The 17396-nt window shown below is 41.3% G+C and overlaps 3 protein-coding genes across 6 annotated transcripts; all 3 read right to left on the reverse strand.

Annotated features, from left to right (window-relative positions):
• Window positions 1-503: 503 nt before the first annotated feature.
• On the reverse strand, window positions 504-9887 carry best2 (bestrophin 2). Of its 4 annotated transcripts, none has more exons than XM_063475486.1 (10): window positions 9697-9887; window positions 9361-9534; window positions 9184-9278; window positions 6644-6877; window positions 6109-6263; window positions 5939-6016; window positions 2785-2937; window positions 2585-2665; window positions 2133-2287; window positions 504-1888 (listed from the first exon to the last, which is right to left on the reverse strand). In XM_063475486.1, the coding sequence occupies exons 2-10, from the start codon at window positions 9510-9512 to the stop codon at window positions 1108-1110; spliced, it is 1884 nt and encodes a 627-aa protein (XP_063331556.1). In that variant the 5' UTR covers window positions 9513-9534; window positions 9697-9887; the 3' UTR covers window positions 504-1107. The 4 variants fall into 4 exon arrangements, with proteins under 4 accessions (XP_063331556.1, XP_063331557.1, XP_063331559.1 ...); XM_063475487.1 differs by having other exon boundaries at window positions 9361-9565; XM_063475489.1 differs by lacking the exon at window positions 5939-6016.
• A 781-nt stretch (window positions 9888-10668) lies between these two features.
• On the reverse strand, window positions 10669-15702 carry get3 (guided entry of tail-anchored proteins factor 3, ATPase). Its single transcript, XM_063476841.1, has 7 exons — window positions 15539-15702; window positions 14482-14629; window positions 13889-14037; window positions 13643-13793; window positions 13366-13473; window positions 12234-12431; window positions 10669-12143 (listed from the first exon to the last, which is right to left on the reverse strand). The coding sequence occupies exons 1-7, from the start codon at window positions 15679-15681 to the stop codon at window positions 12015-12017; spliced, it is 1026 nt and encodes a 341-aa protein (XP_063332911.1). The 5' UTR covers window positions 15682-15702; the 3' UTR covers window positions 10669-12014.
• Window positions 15703-16318: 616 nt separating this feature from the next.
• Window positions 16319-17208, reverse strand: LOC134628736 (noggin-2-like). The gene has a single exon (XM_063475491.1). The coding sequence runs from the start codon at window positions 17185-17187 to the stop codon at window positions 16336-16338; it is 852 nt and encodes a 283-aa protein (XP_063331561.1). The 5' UTR covers window positions 17188-17208; the 3' UTR covers window positions 16319-16335.
• Between the last annotated feature and the right edge of the window lie 188 nt (window positions 17209-17396).

A 17396-nucleotide genomic window follows, 5' to 3' on the forward strand; every position in this document is an offset into this window, starting at 1 on the left:
CTGCAGTTAACATCCTTTAGTTTGAAATGTGAAAATTATTGTATCCTCTTGAAGGAGCAAAGCGTGTGTGAGGCTAAGATCGGGCTTGCTTAAGTATTTTGAGTTTTCTTCTAACTGACTTGAGGATTTCTGTGCCTGTTCTGTTTTTTGTTTGCTGCTATCACCCCCTGCTGGTCACTGTTGGTACAGAATGTACATTTGGCACTTGCAGATAACAGTGTTGTAGCTTTATTATAACTAAAAAATGTGTTTTAAATACTCATTCACTGGTTTGTTGAAACAGTGTATCAAATGTATAAATGTATTTTTGTGTTGAATTATTGTGTTAATTAATTTAAGCCATTATTATTATTATTATTATTATTATTATTATTATTATTATTATTATTATTATCATTATCATTATTATTATTAGTAGTAGTAGTATTATATTCTAATAAGTAGTAGAAAATGAAAACAATAAGTCATGAATGTGTATGAATTTACTTTTTTAAATAATCAAGATGAATTAGATGAACATAGAAAACTGTGTCACGCATGCATTTTGCTTTCTTTTCAGAATAAACTTTGGTTAATGTTAAAAGTTTTAAGTTTTACAACTCTAAATTAAAACCTGGTATCTCTCATCAGCTATAAAGATGCAACATGCAGATTACTCTGAGCTCTTCCCTTTTAAAAAAAAAAAAGGATAGTAATAAAAATAATTTCCCACCTGCTTCCGGTTACAGTAATTCAAAATGATCTAATTTAAATAGATGTTTTCTATCTCAGACATGAGAGTAAAGACATGGATTTCCAAAGGTCATCGTATTCCTTTAAACATATCAAAACATAGTGTTATTCATATTTCCTATCCCTCTCTCCCTTTTGATTTTTGAAACTAATTACAGATCAGTGTTGAAAGCCAAACTTCAGAAGTTGCATGACAAAATCAGAGTGTTTTATGTACTAAACTAATTTCCAAAAACTGTGGCCACGAAGGTGCTACTAACTAGTAAGACTGAAAGTTCCACTTCAGTGACTAACTTCACTTCTGAAAGCATGCACTGCATCAAGCCTTATATTTTCAAGCCATCGCAAGTTCATGTGAACCTACCAACTGTCCACCTAAGACCCTGTGAGCTCTGACCCCATGCTCACACTGCGAAAACGCTGAGGTTCACTGAAGGACGGCACAGTGAGGAAGGACATTTTGTTTCCTCCCAAGGGAGGTTTGGGGGTGGACACAGCTTTGTTGTGACTGATAGCTGGCTGGGAGCTGCAGAGCTCCAGACTAGAGTGGGCAGCTGGGTGAAAGAGGAGAGCAGAGGGGTGACTCGAGGTGATGGGAATGGAGGAGGATGGTCGAGAAGACTTCTCTCTGGAGGACTTAGGTGGGGGAGGAAGCAGAGACACTGGAGCTCTGGTTGTCTCTCCGCTCTCTCCTTTCCCTTCTTCTTCCCCAATCTGGTGCTCTTCGTTGCACTTACTCTCCACTCTACTCAGCTCTTTCCTCTCCTTGATGGCAGGTTGCTCTCCTGGCCTGTCCTGCTCAGACCCAAACTGAATCTCCAGCAAAGGCGTTCTGGCACTCTTCTCATCCCTAAAACTACACACAGTGCTCTGTGTCTCCTGCCCGAGCCCTGATGGCAGAGACCCCGCTTTACCTATTTTACAGCTGTCCTCGTCTTCATCATCGCTGTTGTACTGGTCAATGCCGGGGGAGTGGCGCAGTCTCTGGAGCTGTGCTGAGGTGCGTCGAAGGGCCCCTCCCATTAGGCCAGTCGGTGATGGGGCTGAGTTGAGAAGGCGGTTGAAGAGCGCCATGTTAGGATGGCGAGTTCCTGACTCCTCCAAGTTCTCAGCAATATCTTCCAGAGGCTGGAAGTGCATCTCCTCTTTAGGAATCCTGTCAAGTGATACAGCAATTTATGTTCCATGTTCAGAGTTGTGTTTTGCGTTTTCAGCCTTCCTCTGGGGAACAGGTTTTACCATTTCTCAGCCCTAACTACGTCAAAGTACTTGATTTAATTTAGGTACATTACTTTCATTTTCACAACTGAAATTTTCCCACCATGAGGGGGGAATCCAGTTGAAGGTGTCAAAGTCACAAAGGAAGTACATTTACAATGAGAAGGTAATGTAAAACTTACGCCATGTCAAAAGTGGACCCCTGGAACGAGGGCTTACGCAGGACGAAGAGAGTGGCTGCGGTGTAGGGTGGACGGGGATTGGAGTCATTCCAGTAACGGTCTCTCTCCATCATTGGCAAATCTCCATACATCTCATCCACAGCCATCATGGAAACCTACAGAATGAAATGCAAAGAGATGCACACATAAGAGGTATCCACAATAAGAGAATAAGTCCAATTTAAATCAAGCAAGCACAACAGAAACATCAATTTTACCTGATGGCCGCTCTCTGCAAACATTTAAAACAGATTATAATAACTGCCACAGTGTCATTATAGCAGTCCAGAGATATGGAGGAGAAATTTAAAAAACAAAACAATGAAGAAACTGCATTTGATAATGAGGCCACAAAGTTCCTCCCTGAGAAGTTGATTGCTACAAGATCAGAAAAAGAGACAGCATTAAGAAACCTGGAAGTTTCTGTCTATCAGCCAGTTGGTCTCAAAGTCATCATCATCTTCTCCAAAAGGGTTGATCAGCTGCTCAGCAACCTTCAGAACAAAACATAAAATATAAAAAAAAACAAAAAGAAAACATAATAACTCTCCATGTGTTACTTTTTTTTTTAGAATCAAACAGGGAATAAATGTGCTGTAAGCCTAAATCTGACCTTGAGCCAGCCTGCATAGAAGAAGAACTGCAGTAGAGTGAAGATGGGCACGTAGAGGTCAAGGTCATGACCTGGATAACCTTGACTGGGGTCCAGGAACTGGCGACCAATTAGACACACCAGGAAAAAACTGTACACGGCCAAAGTCACCACCTGAGGGACAGATGGATTTAGGTGGTTTCATGATTTACTCTACAGCTTTTCTTTAACTTCTTTTTTATCATTACAATACTAAAATGATCAAAAAGAAGCACTAAATACATTTATTTTATTTTACATTTACAACAGATTTAAGTGTTTATTAAATACTGTTTATGTGAACATCCACAAATGCAATCTGACTAATCAAAAACTTCTTTAATAGCTGCAAACAAATACACTGTGGTATAATCATTACTTAAATGATATACTTATAAACACTAACAAAGCAAAGAAGTCTTTTTGGTTACTTATTTTTGACTGTTGGGTTTTTGATCCTATATATCATGAAGCCCTAGAATGCAGCTGTAGTTATAGATTTGTTTTATTAGTTAAAATTATTACCTTTTATAAAAATCACTGTAAAAGCTAAGTACGTCCTTACTGTTTCCACTGGAAATAAGAGGATAAGTAGCAGCTAGGTGTTGCTAATCAAATGAACTTTTTTTTTTTTTTTTTTTTTTTTTAACCTGTCCCGTTTGGTTCTTTTGCCATCAGAATTATTGTCTAAAGGCGAAGAAAGATGCCCAACGGATTTACTTTACCAAATGGACCATCCCAGCCTTGCCGTAATGGTCCATTTGATTCAACTTTTTATTGTTTATTTTATTTTCACTTGCTGAATACGGGACAGACTTGACTGGAGGAGAGAATGTGGAGAAAGAAAGAGGGAAAGAAAAAAACCTGAGAAGAGGGACGGGGAAAAAGGGCAAAAAACAAAAACCAACAGAATAAGCAGACAAAAAATACATATATCGATCACCTGGATCACCTGTTGAGAAAGAAAAAAGAAAGCAAGCAGAAGAAAACGAGAGTAATAAACAAGATCACAATGATATATGAGAATATGACAGTAAATACTAAATATTAAACATTATTGTGCAGCACGTGAGATCGACAGCGCACAGTGTGCTTTGAGGTAGGAGCCAAAAAGGGTGTAATTTGTGTGTGTGATCACCCGTGTGTACACCTGTGAGCATGAACGCGCTTGTTTTTAAAAGGTTCCTTCATGTAATGATCTGCTAGAGGGTGTGGGGGGCCACAGTCCCATCCTCCAGGGCATGAAGCAGGTATGGAGGAGATCAAGACTCCAGACATCCAGAGGCCCCCAGAACACAAGAGACCAAGGAAGACCAACAGAGGGGCAGCCGCGCCACTATCCCAGAAAGAGCTGAGGAGAGTCCCAGATGAGGGGTCACTCAGCAGCCGCGGAGCAGAAGCCAGGGGGGGTTGCAGTGACGTGCCCGTGAGCTCCGCCGGCAGCCAGCTGTGCCTGAGTGGCCGAGCCCCGGGCCGTGAGGCCGAGGGCACCCCATCCCCAAGGTGGCCCGAGCGAGCCCCAGGCTCCAGGCCCCAATAAGCAGCCGCCAAGGAGTGAGCCGGTGGGTACCTGGGCGCCCACCCCCGGAGACAGAGAACCACCAACGCACCGATGTCTGAGGGCGTCCGCCACCGGCAGGGGAAGTGGTGGGGGGAGATGGGCCTCCAAACCTTGGAGGGCCTGAGATGTCCTCAGAGAGGTGGCGTCTGATACCCAACCTGACATATAGACACAGACAAACAGGCACACACAGATACAAACATCTATTCCCACCCTCATGCTCTCATATACAATTGCTCAACACTCACCCAACGTGGAGACAGACATAGAGAGACGCTGTACACACAATCACACTCCCCAAGCGTACTCTAAGCCCCGAGTCTAGGTACCCTTGCCCCTGGAGGGGGAAACTGCACCCAGACTCAGGTGGTGTAACCCTTTTCCCTGCGGTGGGGAGAAGCAGACCGCCCCGACTCCGCAGCAGCAGGGAGGCCCCATACACCAGACCCCAGTCGGACGGCCAACTCCTCCTCCTAGCCCCCCTGCTCCAGCAGGCCGCAGAGAACGGGGGTGTAGGAAGACTCCAAACCTCAGCTAGGTGTTGCTAATCAAATGAACTTAATGAAATGATCATCAACAAGTGTGACCACCTCTGTACAAGAAGAGGTTTTAGCAGTTTGCCAGTCTGAAGCATTCAAGTAAGTGTTAACACAATGCCGCAATCATTCCAGGATTGGACATCCCAGCAAATTCCTCCCATGGTTAGAGTGTGTCATGCTCAGACAAATTGCAAGAATTAGACTCTGAACAACATCTCAGACTCTACAGACCTCAGTTAGCAGTCAAATGTTCAAGTTCATGGTAGTACAATTAGAAAAAGACTGAACAAGTATGGTTTGTTTGGAAGTTTCCCCTTGAGAAAGCCTCTCCTCTCTAACGAACATGGCAACATGACTTAAGTTACACCTGAAAGAAACCATAAGACTCCCAGAACAATGTCCGGTGGACATTACACACAGTACCACATTTAATGAAAACCAAGCACAGCATATTAGCATAAGCGCCTCATACCAGCTGTGAAGCACATTGGTGTTTTGGGCTTATTTTCCAGCCACAGGACATGGGCACCTTCTAATCATTGAGTTGACCATAAACTCCCCTGTGCACCAAATGTTATAGAGTCAAATGTGAAGTCATCTATCTAAAACAACTGAAGCAATGAACATTGAAAGACTGATAACGTCATACAGAAAATAATTACTTTGAGTTACAGCTGCTAAAAGGTCGATCTACAAGCTACTAAATCACAGGATGTACTTAGTTTTTTACGAGACTGCATAGAGTGCTGTGAAAACTTTTTATTTCAAATGAATGCACATGACTTGTCACTAGGGACTAATTTATTATTTATGTTTGAACAATTAAAATTTGAGAGATGCAGTCTTTCACCTGTAAGTTTTTGTCACTTCAGCTGGAAGCAATCGCAGTCATTTCTTTGACATCAGTGAATAAAATTGAAACAGATAATATACAAAAGCCTAATGTAAAAAAAAAATGTTTGCGTGAAAGAAAATCATAGTTTAATTAAAGATGTGTGTAAGAGTGAATAGCAGTGCAATAATAGTCAGCACTTACCTGAGTGTAGACCAGAGGAACACTGATCATGTCATAATGAAACAGCATGCTACACTTCCCTCTGAATGCATTCAGTTCCTGCTCACACACAAATAAAGAAACTAGCTGTCTGTGTGAATGCATATCTAAACCTGTATATCCACCAAAACACAACTTTAATTCTGCTGTACCTCCAGCAGTAGTTTGAGAGTGTGATTGTCTTTGATTCTGCCCTCACAGCGAGCCACAGCAGCCAAGTTGGTGAACCAAACACAGGGGATCCAGTACTTGTTATATGGAGAGTGGAGACCCTCAAACTTCTTTCGTTCATCTCTTGTCATGAATCCTGCGTGGACCAAAACCGGACTTGTTTATTGTGTAAGACTTCAGTTTAAATAACAGCAAGAAACTGGGATGACGGGTCATAGACAAAGTCACAAAGAACTGTGTCAGAAAACAAACATAGTCTTCTGTCGCTGTTCAAATCTCTGAGAATTCTTTGTGACTCTGTCAAATAACTTCACATTGCAAATCAGAGCAGGAGAGTCATTTGTGTGTGACTGGGCTAAAACACTTTGGGTCACTTCTTGACTACAGCCTGGGAAACATCTGATCACTTATACTCATCATCAGCATCAGCGAGTGAATGGCTATTTTACATTAACAGCTAAGAATAAACCCACACCTCTCCCATCACCATCTTCCTTCCTTCACCATCCTCCTTACCAGCCTCTACCACGTGGTCCATGGTGGGGAAACGTTTGAAGACAGCAGTGCTGACAGAGCGGAGGATGAGCAGGGCTGACAGACTGGCGTAGCGCATCATGGTGCGTCTCAGCAGACGGCCTCGCTCATCGCTCCCCTGGAGGCCGCCTGACAGGACGCACATGAGTCTGTCAGGAAGTGGGATGCTGGTGTACTGGTTCCACCACCTGTTCACCACCAGGGTCACATAGAAACCTGCAAACAGCAGTGGACAGATGATTACTACTGAAGATCTAAGTTACAAACTGGAACTTTTAAAAAACATGAGATCATATGCTATCTTGTGAGGTCCATAAAGTGGGCCTAAGGGATGTCAAGTGGTTTGAGTTTACTGTTACAGTGCTGTGAAAAAGTATTTGCCCCCTTCCTGAGTGGCTAATCCAAACCTATCCAGCCCTATGTGAAAAAGTAACCCAACTCATGTTAAATCATGAATTAACTGCGATTAACCACGTTTTTGAAACACTGAGTTCACTTTCACTACCCACACCCAGGTCTGATTACTGCTAGACCTGCTAAATCAAGATATCACATAATATAATCTACCCGACAAAGTGAAGTAGGATAAAAGATCTTAAAAGAAATACATCAGGTCGTGGTCTAAAAATCTAAAGCTGAGAAACAAAGTCACTGATGTCTATTAATCTGAAAAGGATTACACAGGTTTTGGGACTCCAGTGAACCAGAGTGAGAGTCATTATTCACAAATGGAGAACATTTGGAACAGTGGTGAACCTTCCCAGGAGTGGCCATCCTACCAAAATTATTCCTAGAGTGCACTGACGACTCATCCAGGATCACCAAAGAACTCAAAATGACATGTAAAGAACGGCACACCTCACCTGCCTCAGTTAAGGTGATGTTCATGATTCAACAATAATCCAATCCAACTTTATTTATAAAGCACTTTAAAATAGCCAGCACAAGACCAAAGTGCTGTACAGTAAATAAGTTAAGAATAATTGATAAAATGAAACAGCAAAAAAAAACAAAAAAAAAAAAAACATAATACATAAAATTTAAAACAGCCCTATATTTAAAAAAACAAAACAACATAAAATAACATACAATCAACTAAAAAACAACTCAAATAAAAATAAAAGAAAAACCAACATCTCACAAGGAGTCAAAGGCCAGGGTGAAGAGGTGGGTTTTCAGAAGTGTTTTAAAAACAGGCAGAGAAGTAGCCTGTTTAGTCTCTAAAGGCAGATTGTTCCACAGTTTTGGAGCTGCTACGGCAAGAGCACGATCTCCTCTAAGCTTACGCTCAGTCGTGGGTACATTCAGGCACAGCTGATCAGCTGACCTAAGCGAGCGGGTGAGTGTATAAGGCTGTAGCAACTCAGAGAGATAAGATGGGACTAGGCCATGGAGGCTTTAAATGCAAATAAAATAATTTTAAAATGAATCCTAAAAGAAATGGGCAGCCAGTGAATTAAAAAAAAGACTGGCAAAAATGGCCTCAATGGAAGAGTTTCAAAGAGAAATTCTCTGCTGACCAAAAACAACACAAACGCTTTTTTCACATTTGCCAAAAAAGAAAAAAAAAACAGGACTTTTGGAAAATATTCTGTTGACTGATGAGACAAAAGTTGAACTTTTTGGAAGGCTTAATGATGTAAAACTAACACAGCATTTATTAACAGTCAAACATAGTAGTCATAGTTGCCATAACTGACGGTACCATGAATTCTGATATCTACTAGAAAATCCTGAAGGAGAATGCTCAACCATCAGTTCATGTCCTGAAGATCAAACACACTCAGATTATGCACCAGGACAATGATCGGAAACACAGCAGCAATTCCATTTACTCAGGTTATCTTTGTCTAATGATAAAATTGTTTGATGATCTGACAAATATCCAGAAAACTAAATATTAGAGGCAAATACTTTTTCACAGCACTGTACATAATGTCTTGTTAAGCCCGATGGATGCCAATAGAGAACCAGTAACCTTAACTAATGACTCACAGGATGCATAAAAATAATTAGGTGATTTACATCCACAAAGTAAAACCAACAAAACATGCAAACAGTGCAAGGACAGATGAACTTCAACAAAAGCTGAGTCGGTAAACTGAAAATCCCTCATGCAGTAAATGCACTAAAGGGTTTTTAAGACCCACACATCAATATTTTCTTTGAGGAAACTATTTATTCAAATCTATATAAATGTTACGCAATATGTTTAAAATCAAAAATCTGCTATTATCACTGTTAAAAATGTGTAGATCTCTTTTTAAAGCATTATTCTAATAATTGCATAATCAAACCTTCAATTACAAACAGCAGATATGGAACTCTAGAAGCTACAAACCCATGAAACAAGGGTCTCGATGTCTAGAGCTGAGGATCCCTAACAAAAAATCTATAAACATGAGCCTTGTGCTATTTAGCAAACTATTTCTATTTTCTGCATGCAAACATCAGGAGTAAATAATAAAAGTGAAAAAGATCCAGACCTGGGAGACAGCAAAAAGGTGATCATTAACGCTTACCCAGTACAAAAGACATGGGGATGAGACTGGCATAGTGATTGCAGTAAATTGCCAGCTTTTCGAAATACCTTTTCTGGTCATCATACAGGAAAAATCTAAAAACAAAAGAGTAAAAGTTTTCCAGAGTTTAGTATGATGACTGGATCAAAGCACTGATAAACAGTCCTCCTTTCTCACCTGTAAGTAATACTGATGGCGGTATACATGGCAAAGAAAGCCAAGAATTCTTTATATAACACCTTGTAGATGCTCCCTTTCCAGGCCCAGAGCAGCTTGGAGAAGCCACAGAATCGGGCGTTTGCAACTCTAGCCGTGTATGTGACCGTCATCAGTGACAGAAGATCTACAAGTCTCCAGAATAAAAAAAAACAAAAAAAAACAGCTGTTTGGAAGAAACAGCTAAACTCAGGTGAGCCAGAGACAATGAGAACATGATCTCACAAAAACTTTGTCATAAACAGTTTTTATTTCTACTTATTGATTGTAGTAATTAAAAAAAAAACATCTACTTACCTTTTGTTGTGATTTAGCTTGCTGAAATGTTCAGCGCATCCCCTGTGCGTAATTGGCACCTCTGGATAAGTAAATTCATATTTTCATTTAGTAGTACCGTCTTCCATTTGCCTTGTTCCGTGCTATTTTTTCAATGAGCTCGGAAGCCTGCGATCCAGTGGCTCCGTTAAGTTGAAGCTCATTCGGCTGCGTGGCAGTAATCCTACGTGCCTCCTCAGTGCGTCCAGTGGTCAGTGCGCCCTGGGGTAAATCCCCAAAACGAGAAGGAGGAGCTCGTTAACGCGACCCCCGACCGGGAGAGCGGGGCTAGGTGATGGAACACAAGCGACAGGCCGCAGCGCCGGGGCACCAGGAGCGCGCAGGACCGTGCAGTACAGTAGAAAATTATGCAACAATAGCAAGTGAACCATGGCAAAGTTTCGTGTTAAGTGATACGAAAAAAAAATCACCCAATTTTCCAGTTACAGATCAGTAATTACTGCGTGCTGCAGCTTAAATAACAAACATCTTAAGATACTCATACCATCTTAAAGGAGCATTTTATGTCAAAGCTTCCTCCACTTTTCTTAAACTTAGTTTTACTGTAATAAGAAGATATCTGTGGAGTTCTCCACCAGGATATAGTTTCTGAGACTTTTTTTTTTAAATCACGTCTCCAAAGTACCCAACATGACTTATCGACCGCACTTTAAACTGAGACACTTTTTGGCGTTCATTGATACAATAGTCATTTTGTGGATGTCATTTTTCCTCCCACTTTTGCGTTCTTTTCAGTGGGAGGCTTTTATGTTGCTCCTGAACTGCTTTGTTGGAAGGTTAAATGGGGCTTCATGCTCTGTCGGAGCCGATCTGCACACTGGTCAGTTTGGTGGTCTGTGCGCACACAAGAATTTGCTTCAGTCCCCTCCAATTAAACGATTAATTCAACTGGCACGCAGATGAAAAAGAAATGACCATGAAAGACTTTCAGCTGAGGCAAGTTTGTTTTAATCAACACTGACATTATAATTTAAGGAAAATCTATAGAAAACAGATTCTTACCAACTCAAAAACTGTCCGTGACAGAGAGGGGAAATGGAGCTTTTAACTGAGAGTGCACTATCCTGTCATTTATTTATGTTTCACTTGGGAAGCACCAATCAAGGCAGCCAGGAATCTGATATTCAATCAAAAGGGAAAGGATGCTTTAAATTTCCTTCACCTCACCATTCATTTGTTTAACATTTGATCAAGCAACATTCAATATGTATTTTAATTAACAAAGCACTGAATAAGGCTACTAATATGTTTCAATAGTGTTCCCATATAGTTCTCAGTCAAAAGGATGGACACAGGTTTGACAGAAACACACTGGATGAGTTTATGAGCGCTGTATAGGAACATGAACAGGGAGATCAGCAGTGCCCAACAGCTTTAGCTTCCAGCTCAAACATCACCAGTCACATCAAATAAAACTGCAACCTTCCTCCACATACCAACCAAAGCAACTACAGTGTCCTTTATGGATAGAAAACAATCAATCTGACTGATGTTCTCATTATTGTCATCTAATGATCTGATAAATGGTAAAAGACACTCTCAAGTTTGTTTTGTTTCAGTTTGTTTTGGTTGCAATAACAAGGCTGTAACTAAAGACCACACAGGCTGTCTTCCTGGTTTTTTTTCTTCAGTGTTTTCTTTTTTATTTCCCTGCCACCACCACAACCTGAATATAGAAATCTGGATGGAAAAAGTGTGATACACGAGTTTGTTTGAATTTTTAGTTGCAAATCAAATGGAAGAAGAGACACAGTCACCATGAATCACACAGAATAAACAAGTCATAAACATCAACCATCTGAAAGCTGTTTTCTCCTCAAACACACAGCACTGTCACTGGAAACACTTTGTTTTCACAACTGAGGCCGGACACTGCACGGGGTGTGGGGGAGGAGGGGAGGATTTTTCAATTCTTCTGTCGAGAAAAAGTTAAATGCTTAAAGTAGGAACTGCCACAGTGGATATGAAGACAAGAGAAGGTGAAGTGAGAGTAAGGCGGCACGCATATGTACTGTCTTATCTCCCAAAATAATGCAGCATCTCTACGGGTTTACTTGTGATGTTGTGGGGGGTGGAGCACCCTTCAATGCGGGCAGGTGTCTCGCTATAACCGTGCTGTGCTGAAGATACCGGGTTGAGGACTGAATGGATCATCTTGAGGCTGTTGCTGCAGGATTTGAGGCTTGCTGGGGATGGAGCTCAGAGGAGGATAACTCAGACTGCAGAGCTGTGTCTGTAGAATGGGGGGAGAGGAGGTGGCCCTGCGAGGGGGCAGGACATCACTTGTTTGGGGGTTTGTAGGGTTCCAGAAGTTGCTTAGAGAACGTGTTGACCTTGTCTGCACCTCGAACTTCATGGGGCAGTAGAGGTAACTTGACTATGTGGAAATCCTCGTAAAGATCTTCCATCTGTGGACAGAAGACAAACCACCAATAAAGTTGTGTGACTTTGAACTGTAAATATTGTAAACAAACTTTCCCATTTCTCCTGATTCATACCTGGTCTAAATATTTCGACTGAATTTTATGGCGGGCTTCACACATTTTACACGGCCTGTCTGCATCAGGGAAAACGAGCTGGTTGACAATGATGTTGTGTGTGTCGATGCGGCACTTGGCCAGTTCCTGAATCAGCCGCTCTGTCTCATAAAGTGACAGAAATTCAGCAATACACACACAGATGAAGGTGGTCTGCTCCTGAAGGGTGAGAGGAAGGCGCGTTACAACACACATACATAAAAACTATTAATATGACAAGATAAGCTCAAATTTGCTCCAAATACTGAATTTGTTATTTACATTAAATATTTTGTCTACACAGGCTGATTAGTTCCCATCAAAGAACAAAATCAAAAGGAATAACAAAACCTAAAGCAGTCAAGTAAAACAGACTAGCTACTAGGGTTCAACAGGGGTGGAGTTACAACTTTAAAAAAATAATAATAAAAAGGTGAAACTGTTGTTGAAACTTCCTTTGTCCTAATGACAAAATAGTATAAAGATGGCTTGATAAGAGGGAAACATGCATCTGCAACAGTCTGCTGTGCAGTGAGTCACTCCAAAAACTCTTTTGTATCCACACACACTATTGACACTCGAACCAGCTACAATTTCTTCTGTCATCAGATAAGACTTGTTACAGAGGGTGTGCATGTAGCTACCACAGCACCTCATTAGAACAGTATATGACTGAAGTGTAGTGTGGACAGGCTTATTCATCATGGGTGGGTGGAGACTACAACCATTAAAGCAATTACATCTTTAATTGACAATGATGTTGCATCTGTTTCATCTGTACCATACTACCAAAATTAGAAAGTGGCTGAAAGAAAAAAAATGTCCAGGGATCATTATTATTTTTAGGCTAGACGACTGTAATTTTCTTTTATCGAGTTGTTCTAAAAGCTCTCAGAAAAGCTTTCAGATGACCCCAAATGTGAGAGTACTAGAAAACACATATTTTTATATACATAATAAAATCAGAGAGGAACACCCTCCCTTAACCTGATCTCCACCAGACAGGGGTCTTCCTGTTAAAAGGCAGTTAATTCTCCCCTCAATCATCAAATCAATAGTAAGCTAGTACTATATAAATCCCAAAGTTGTCTAAGAATATACAAATGTGACTTACAGGGTCTTTGAACTGCTCACTAACTGAGCGAATGACTGGCAGGGTTTCTTCAAGCTTTGAGGCCAGCTGGTCTGCGTTCATATCACCCAGACCAAGCATATTACACATCTAGAAACAGCAAAAGAGATGGACAGTGTAAGTGAAAACGAGAAGAGAGAAAGAGAAAACACTGGAGAAAGAGAAAGGCCAACAAAGTGCATATATTTAATCAGAGATCATATTTTATGTGCAGAATCCTGAAAATGGTTTGAACTGATCTGCTCGTCTCAGCACCCACCTGAGATATGAAAGGGCTAATTTGGTTCTTGATCTGCATGAGGCGGCCTAGACCTCGCTCCACAATGGTGGGAAAGTTAAGCAGTCGCAGTGTGTGGCCAGTAGGGGCAGTGTCAAAGACCACCACTGAGAAGTTCATTCCCTTCACTAATCTGAGATACAGGCAAACAACAGTGGTAAGTATAACACTCACTAACTGCCCTTAAAACTTCAGACATGCTGCAGGAAAACTCAAACACAAAACTACCTCATGACCTCTGCATAGCTCATAGCCTCATCGATGCCGGGGAAGGCGCTCATGGCTTCCTGCATCATCTTCTTGCCCATGCTGAGCATGTTGTCCTCCTCGAAGAACTCATCAGGCAGCTCTGCCACACCCAGGCTCGGGTCAATCTCCTGTATACACATGCCCAAATCCTAAGATCAGCACACTTCAAATAGATTGCAAATGTTTTTATGCCCTCCAGTGATTGAGTTTGTTACACAATGGTGCTTGTGAGACTCACATGTGGAACTGGCTAGCCTCATGACTCTGAAAAGATGGTTATCTCATGGACTAAATTTTATTTTCCAAAAACAGAATGAACAAACCCTCTGTGCTTTTTAAACTCTGTCTAAACGTTACTCTTTAATATGATGCAAAGATGAAAACGTGGATAAGAAAATCCTTGTACTGTGAATGCTTGCTCATTGTTGTTTCATAGACTTCATCAGTGTTAATAATAATGTGCATGTCAGACAAAATATATTTGCAAACATTTGAGTTCAATTTTTAATCTCATCAAGCAACACCTCTCACTTGTAACATTTAATAGCTGCTAAGTGTACACATATACTCACCATTGCAAAGAGGTTGTCATAGCCCTTAACCTTAGTGGGTACCTTTGAGAACTTCTGGTCAAAAGCATCAGAGATGTTATGGGCAGGATCTGTGGAAATGATGAGTACACTCTCCCGAACAGCAGCCAGCTGGACAGCCAAACTACAGCTGTCAGAAGGACATGGAAAGGGGACAGGTTTGTGTTTAAAGAGCCTGTTAAGAGTATTTTGTGCCCAATGTAAGCATGTAAGAAATGCTGTGCAACTGACCAACAATGAGATCCGCAATGTTTTGAATTCTTAATCCTTTATGTGCATGCATGCCGTGTAAAGCACAAAGTAAAAATCTAATCCATTTCCACTTTGTGAACATTACCTTACCCCACTTTTATGAACACAACTTTCGCATGCAATTATATTCCAAATGAAACACGGTAGATACGGTAACTTAAGTGATAGCATATGCGACAGTGGTTAATCTATGCGCAATGTTATCGTGGCTGCTCTGGTGTGATGTACATATTTGTTTGACACATTAATTAGATTTTTGTTGGTTATCTTGTTTGAAATAAGTCCGCTAAAGACAGAATAGATACACGTTTATTTGGAATCGCATTTATTCATATTTTTTCTTCTTGTTATGAATAAAGATATGATAATACGGGCTTGACAGCCTAACTCTGGAGTCTCCTTTAACTCTGGGTGAAGTAAAAGAACAGATAATATTAGCAGCAGGTTACTGATGATGGCTTATACGGTGATTACTGAAGGTGTTGAGAAAGTCGTGAATCCATGTGTCAGCTGCTAACGTTAGCTGCTGACTGCGCTTCACAGCTACCTAACTGCCCGGCGAAAGGACTCCTTACTCAAATCTAAAACATAACAGTCACTTTTCTTTGATGCTAACGCGTCTTTAGGTAAAAATTTAACACCAGTCTAATCTCGTCGTGGGAAAAATTACCCATGCAATTCATTTTCGGACAATGATCCACGTCAACTTATGGTAACGGCTAATGCTAGCCAGCCGCTCAAGCCAAGTCAGTATCCGGAGGCAATTTAGCATTTTTAATCAACTTACCTACATGTCGTTTTACCCACGCCACCCTTCCCACCCACAAATATCCATTTCAAGGATTTCTGCTCGATGATATTCTTCAGAGTTGGTTCTAACGGCTCCACGTCGGGCGCATCTTCAAATTCGTCTTCCACCAAAGCTGCCATCTTGTATGTGTACAGTCAGCGACGTACAGCTCAGGAGTTACGCAAAGACGTATCCACAGTTGATGCATTCACTGCTCCTCGGAGTTTTGACCCACGCAAGGTTTCACACTGCTGCAGGGTTGTACGACATTTGGTAGTTTTAATACTGTAGACACTATTAATTTTAGGCAGAAGAAGACAAGGAATCACATAGGTGCTGACACTTATATTTTATTCATATTATATTCATGCGCATGTGTACGTTAAAATAGTTTGCAAGGAAGTCAGCTAGAAACAGGTTTATGTAGATTTTTATTATTTAGAATGATTAGTATGTATCTTCAATTAATACTGTCAAGTATGAACAATCAATCAAACACAACAGTGAGTTACCAAAAACACTTTCATTTTTAATGTTCTCTGTAAACAAAAAAAATGTTTGATACTGTTTGAATATGAAACTGCAAAAATAGAGTGAAAAAGAAAAATTGGAAGAAACATGCACAATCCACGAATTTAAAAATATTGAAAGAAAATGAAAGAGCAGGTAGCGGCATCGTTTTAGTAATTAAAAGTAGCCATGTTCGATCATTTCAACTATAACACTGAAAATCAACAAAATAATAAAAAACACAGTGTGCACAGAAAAAAGCCGGTCTGCAGTGATAAAAACATTCATTTACATGAACACATGCATGCAGTCACCACAGGATAAGGCACTTGTCTCCATAAACATCTTTTCCTTGCTTCACCTGTCCCCATCTGAGCACTGCCATCAGACTTTTCACCTCTCAATTTTCTGGAGCGATCATCTCCATCTCTGATTTCAATGCAGTGCCAAGCCAGAATCTTTATGTGTGTTGTTTGAGCTCGCACGCAGTTCATCCCACTGGGAAAGGAGCAACTTTGCCCTCCATCTGGCCCTTCGCAGTCAGTCTGCCGCAGCCACCGTGGCCAGAAGGTTGGGCCCAGATCAACCCACTGGTGCTGTAATTTGCATGTTGCTGAGCGCACCAGCCATCCTCTGACTGAATTGGCAGCATCTGATGGCAGAGAACTGAGGTCCAGTTCTGCAGCCTCCTTCTCTAGTTTCTGCTGATGTTTTGCTGAAGCCTTTCTCAGTTCTGGAGACACACGCAGGTTAAATTTCTCTTTGAAGGCGGTAAGGGTGGGCTGACTTCCTTTGGGGGACTCAGAAGGGTGATCTACGGACATCCAAAACGGGTCAAATGAGGATCCCAGAAGACGCAGGAGGCGAGAAGGCCGGCGATGTCTGACATTGGGCATGTAGTGGTAGTCGTCAGCATTTGTGATGAGGGTGTATGGACGGATTGGCTGTGAGAAGGATGGGAGACTGGCTCCCAGCTGAAGAAATGGTGAATCCCAGCCAGTGCCATCCTGGTCTTGAACAACAGTCACATTTGGATGCTGATTTTGAGTTGAAATGTTGGAAATAAAGGCCAGAGATGCATCCAGGAGGAAAGATAGCAAAATCCAGCAGAGACAAATGGCAAACTGCCCACACATGGTCTTCAGATCTGGACTGTAGCTCAAAGAATGAAAAATTGCTCTTTTAGCTTTTCCTTTCAGTCCTTTAGTTATGCTTTCAGTTCTAGGTGCTTCGGGGACTCTGTGTACCCAACACCAGACATCCTTGGGCTCTTAAACAAAAACATACTGAATTCAGTGTCTTATCACACAAGCCGCACACTATTGAGTATGGCACACTTGAGTTC

Source organism: Pelmatolapia mariae, linkage group LG6 (assembly GCF_036321145.2).
Source record: "Pelmatolapia mariae isolate MD_Pm_ZW linkage group LG6, Pm_UMD_F_2, whole genome shotgun sequence".
Lineage (NCBI taxonomy): Eukaryota > Metazoa > Chordata > Actinopteri > Cichliformes > Cichlidae > Pelmatolapia > Pelmatolapia mariae.